The sequence below is a fragment of the Pyrus communis genome, chromosome 14 (genome assembly GCF_963583255.1).
Source record: "Pyrus communis chromosome 14, drPyrComm1.1, whole genome shotgun sequence".
NCBI classification, from domain to species: domain Eukaryota; kingdom Viridiplantae; phylum Streptophyta; class Magnoliopsida; order Rosales; family Rosaceae; genus Pyrus; species Pyrus communis.
In genome coordinates, this window is record NC_084816.1 from 4608033 (window position 1) to 4613302 (window position 5270).

Here is a 5270-nt window from a genome sequence, read left to right on the forward strand (position 1 = left end):
GGCTGAAAACTACTTACCACCATTTGCATTTACCCTCTTGCCTAACCCAATCTGTTTGTGATGCATGCACTGCCCTAGGTTTGGTGATATTTGTTTTATCCTACAGGTACTAAATCATCCCCTAACATCAATATGTAAATTAATCTTTGGTTAAATCTAAAGTGTCACGTTGTTAGACTAATTTCTATTTCAAATTACCTTTTCAAACACGGTGATTCTAAGTTTGAACTTCTTTCTAACATTGTTAGAATGTTAATTTGCAATCGAGAAAGCCATGAATATAAATGATTCTAGGTTTTTAAGTATGACTCAAACATACTTCTTAGGTGATCTGATACGTGGTTATTCACTATGAGATAACTGATTTTAGTGTAAGACCTGCATATATGTGATTCTTTCGTGTTAATATCACAAAATCAGAATAATACCCATAGCTTGCATGCTCACTCATTATTTTGTTTTGGTTGAACAAATTCATTTTCTTGTGAGTAAACATGTTCTGGGAAAGGTAATACCGTTGAATGTGGTGAAATCAAATACATGAATGAATGCTCTAATCACTTAAACTCCAACACTTCTTTTAATCAAGATGTCATGTTTGGTATTGGTACCTAACAAGGCAAAATTTTTTTTATCTTAACCCGTTTATTCTTTTTTTACACTTAACTTATTACATTTTAACTTGAAATTTCATATGTGCTCATAATTCTCTTTCTACACCCAATAAAAACAACACAAAAAAAAAAAAAAAAAAAAAAACCTCAGCAATTGGTAACTCGACCAGCCACCCTATCTCTCCAACCCTAAACCACCCTAGTTTCTACCCCTCCCCGGCCCCCCACCACCACCTCCCCTACCACTCACTCACAACAATTTCCAAAGTAGGGGAACTGTATCCCCCAACAACCCACCATTGAAAAAGATCCAAAAGAAACTTATGTCCATATATTTTTTTTGGAAAAATTCAAAATTATATTAAAATTGTGATTCTACCCATGTATTGCACAATACACGCAATGATCCAACACATTTAGATTCGACAGGTTGACAGTTACGGTGGAATTCGGACATTTTTGGCTGGAGAAAGGTCGTGAGAAGGATATTGATTAAAGTCTGAACGTGAATTTAAAATAGGAGACCAAAACAAAGAGCTCCCATCTTTTCTGTCATTTCGTTGTCGATGTGAATCTATCATTAAAGTTTTTAGACTTCTGGGTTGGGCTTCTTGCTTGCTTGAATGGGCCATGGACTTCTTTCTATCAAGGCCCAAATCCAAACATCAAAATTTCTACTCAAATCTCAAGCCCAATTAAGCTCAACCGGCGCTCAAGTCCCTCCGTTGTCGCCAAAGCCCTAGAAAACAGACGACTGAACTCTCTTCTTCTTCTTCTTCTTCTTCTTCTGCAGTATTCATTTCATCTCGGAATCGCCAATTGCTCCAGGTACTGATTGAATTTCTGATATTCTCGAATTGGGTCTGTAAATTCGAACTTGTTCTTGTTACTTTTGCATCTGAACTCGTTTTTCATCTTGTTTATCTTAATGGGCATTTCCGAAGTGTTCAATTAGTTTTCATTTCGGGCATTTTTAATTTTTGGGTTTTCTTCTGCTCGATGATTTATTTATGAAAGCGTTAATCTTGGTCTGAAAATTGGGGGAAATTATTCCGATTGGTGCCGTTTGCTCATAAGAGTTCTTAATTTCTAGTTTTTATTGAAATTGGGAGACTAATAGCTGATACTACACGTAGTAAGAAATTACCTTTTACTGTTAGATAAGAAAGAAAAATTCCAAGGTTATACAAGTATGGTAAGAATTACTTCCAGTTGGGTAGTCATGGAAGAATCGAAAAATGCTCAAAACGCGGGCATGTAGTCTTTTCGGTGCTTTAGTGAGCAAGAACGTAAGACTTTTGAACATGATTCTGTTTCTATTCTTTGTATTGTATAGCTGTTGTTAGAGTTAGTTAATAAGATTTCTGTGCCAACATATTCAAGCAAAATGTCATTCTGGTGGCGAATTCTCTTTCAATTAGCTCCTGTCTCTTGGTTGTATTTTTTGGAAATGGAAGGCTCCAATTAATCATTGCAAATTTTCATAGGGTTCACTAGCAATATCGACGTTTGTGTTTGTGTTATTAAGTAGTATCTGTGATTATTAGTGGCTGTTATTAGTTACCTTTATTTTTACACATAATAAGATTCTTCTGATATGTATCTATCCTCCAGAGGTTCCAACCTTTACTTCTTCACAAAGTTTGATATTTTGCAGAAATGAAAATTGTTCGGTTTGCTTTACGATCCTTCAATGACTGCGTATCACGCCAATTTCATCAGCCAGATTTGAGAACTCTTTCTACAAACAGGACATCAGGTACTTTTTCGTACAATTCCTTGCTGTAACTCTCTTGCTGGTACCATTTCCGTGTGCGTTTGATAATTTATTTGTTGAAATTTTGCTTGAGGTAGTACGGCAACAGATTTTACTCTGGTCTTTGGAGGTTATACTTAGGGCATGTTTTGTTTTCACTTATATTAAGGCTTATTTTTCAAGTATTATTCAATCTGGAAAGAAAATAAAATTTGATTAAAAGTTTAAATGCTTCAAACTGGACTATGCACATTACCATTTTTCTATGTCAGGTGGAGGAATGGATGATGAGAAAAATTCTAATTCCTTTGAATCTTCTGATGATTTCGAGCGGCGGATCTTCAATGAAACTTCTGGGGGTAGTTTTTTCACAAAGCTTGATAGGCTTGGGAAGGCTCATGATGGACATGGTTCAGATTTGGGTGGAGGAATTGGAAGTGGAAGTGGTTCCCGTATACTCGACGGCTTAGATGAGAGTTTTAACACATTATCTGATGGAATGGATGGAAAATTAGAGAAAGCAGCCACCTACTTTGAGTTTGATGAGGAAGAAGTAGACAAAGATGATTATTCTTTCAGACCAGATATGACGTTTAAGCCAGGAATGACTTATGAGACAAAAGTATGTTATGGAGCAACCGAACCTTTGTTTTTATTTCCTTCTAATTATTTGTTCCTTATTGTGTGGTATTACAAACTTATAACCTGATTTTAGGCTGCCTTATTTTTCCCAAGTGGAAAAGGCATACAATTCAGCCCTTCCTCATTTACAACTGAACCATATTATTTTGTTGCAGTGTTCTTGTTCTGTGTATGCCTTGTTTCCTCAATTATTCCTGTCTCATGGAAGTACTGTGTGACTCTATGTAGGATCTGGATCTTACTAAGCCAGGAGTTCGTAAACTTCCCCGTAGGTATGAGTTTGAAGTAACTACAAAGGAAGTTCTTAGAAAAGCCGATTTCAGGGTAAGCATACCTGTCAGTCTCCCAAATATATTGAATTCCAAAGGATTACATAGCAAAAATAAATAAATGGAGGATCCCCGTTGCTTTGTATATGTTAGGTCCAATCTAAAGCATTGTTTTATTGTTGATGACCCTAAACCTATTTGTCCTGCTATGCATAACTAGCATTTGAGACCTAAAATTATGCAAAGTAAATCCATCTAAATTGTGCAACGGATGGTCTATCTTGATTGAGACTCGGTTTCGGAATTATAATTATATTTAGTGAATATGATTTCGGATCATACCGGCCTGTTGGCTGGATTTCTAGGTAATATTTATCATGGTGCCTCATTTTTTCTTAGATAATTGCAGAATACTCTTATCCTTATTATATTTGTTGGTTGCAACTAATTTAGATTATTAGAGAACTTAAATTTTAGCACAGTAGGAAGGTTGATGTAAAATGCTCGGCGCCCGGTTGCCTTGATGTCATTGTTACTCTCCCCCCTGCCACCAGATATTGTTCAAGTGTAGGTTTTAGCTCATCTTTTTTTGGTCCTGGGCTTCCACGGAAATCTGTAATCTGAAATCTTGTTTCACCGGTTTTACAGGTGTGCTTGCATATAATAATGAAGCTCTGAATTAGGCAGTTTCAATGCTAATTTAGGTTGCTTTTGATCTCTGATGCTTCGGATGTGTTATTGCTAAATGTATTATTCTGTGCAGAATGTGAGATTCCTTGCGAATTTCATAACAGAGGCTGGAATTCTCATCAAAAGAAGCAAGGTAAAAATGATTGCATGTCGAGTGACTTCAACTTTGTTAAACGTGCGCTGAAATTTGATGGTTTTATGTTTCTTCACTCATAATGTAGACTGGAATTAGCGCCAAAGCGCAGAGGAAGGTCGCCAGGGAAATCAAAACAGCTTGAGCTTTTGGTTTAATGCCTTTCACGACAATGGGGACAAAATCGTTTGTTTTTGGGAAAACTATGGAGAATCTAGATGAAGATTATGAGTACGAAAGTTATGATAACCATATGGGTGATGCTGATGGAGGAGATCCACTGGCGCCGTAAAAGGTCATACCCGTTATAGTGAGGCGCTCTTGAATCTAGAATTTACAGTTGACAGCATAACTAAACACCTGCCCCTACTCCATAAGAGTGTACAAAATGAGAAGGAAATGATGGAAACAGATGGGTGCTTGGTGGAGGTGAATTCCAGCTGGCCGGTAAATCCACGATCTGGTCAGTACATAGGTTATTCGGTTTTTACTTGTTCTAGATGACAGTCACTGTAATAACAGCCAAAGTCGTTCGCCTTGGTATTTCAAGTCTGCTGGATTTTGGTTTTTTATTGTATTTGGGTATTTTTAGTATATACATAACTTGTTTGTAGAAAGAGAGTGTGCGAAACGAACTACATTTTTTGAGATCAGAATTGCATGAGTAACTCTTATTGTTCTAGGAAGTTCAAAATTAAACAAAGATTGTGATGAGGGGTTTTTGTCAGTTAGTATCATGACCTAGTACTATTCTTCTTCACTTGTAAGTAAGAGGTTTCGATTCTCGCCAAAAGAAGAATTTGAGCCACATTATTGCTAACTCATTGTGAAGCTTAGCTCGCTTATACCCTTAGTGTAGATAATATCGCTTGTTAAAAAAAATTCGGGTAGTGCTGTCAGAGTTTTTTTTTACTTCTTATATACCCTTCTCAAATTTTATCATGGATTAAATGAATAAAAAAAGATCAATGACACAAATTAACAAGACTGTGTGCAAAGGTTAAAATAGGTGTGAATAGCACTATCAAAAAAATTTCGTACTCCAATCCACTCTTCATATTTTATCTTTTGGACTCAAATATTTTTTCAAACCATTAACTAATTGGGTTGCTACCTTCGTTTGGAGATGTGTTTTTTATTTATTTATTTATTTTTATTTTTTTTAT

The 5270-nt window shown here is 36.0% G+C and overlaps 1 protein-coding gene across 1 annotated transcript; it reads left to right on the forward strand.

Moving 5' to 3' along the window:
* Nucleotides 1–1325: 1325 nt before the first annotated feature.
* On the forward strand, nt 1326–4856 carry LOC137716171 (uncharacterized). Its single transcript, XM_068455578.1, has 6 exons — nt 1326–1442; nt 2272–2373; nt 2643–2992; nt 3241–3336; nt 4045–4104; nt 4193–4856. Exons 2-6 carry the CDS (start codon nt 2274–2276, stop codon nt 4247–4249), a joined length of 663 nt encoding a protein of 220 aa, XP_068311679.1. The 5' UTR covers nt 1326–1442; nt 2272–2273; the 3' UTR covers nt 4250–4856.
* Nucleotides 4857–5270: the final 414 nt, after the last annotated feature.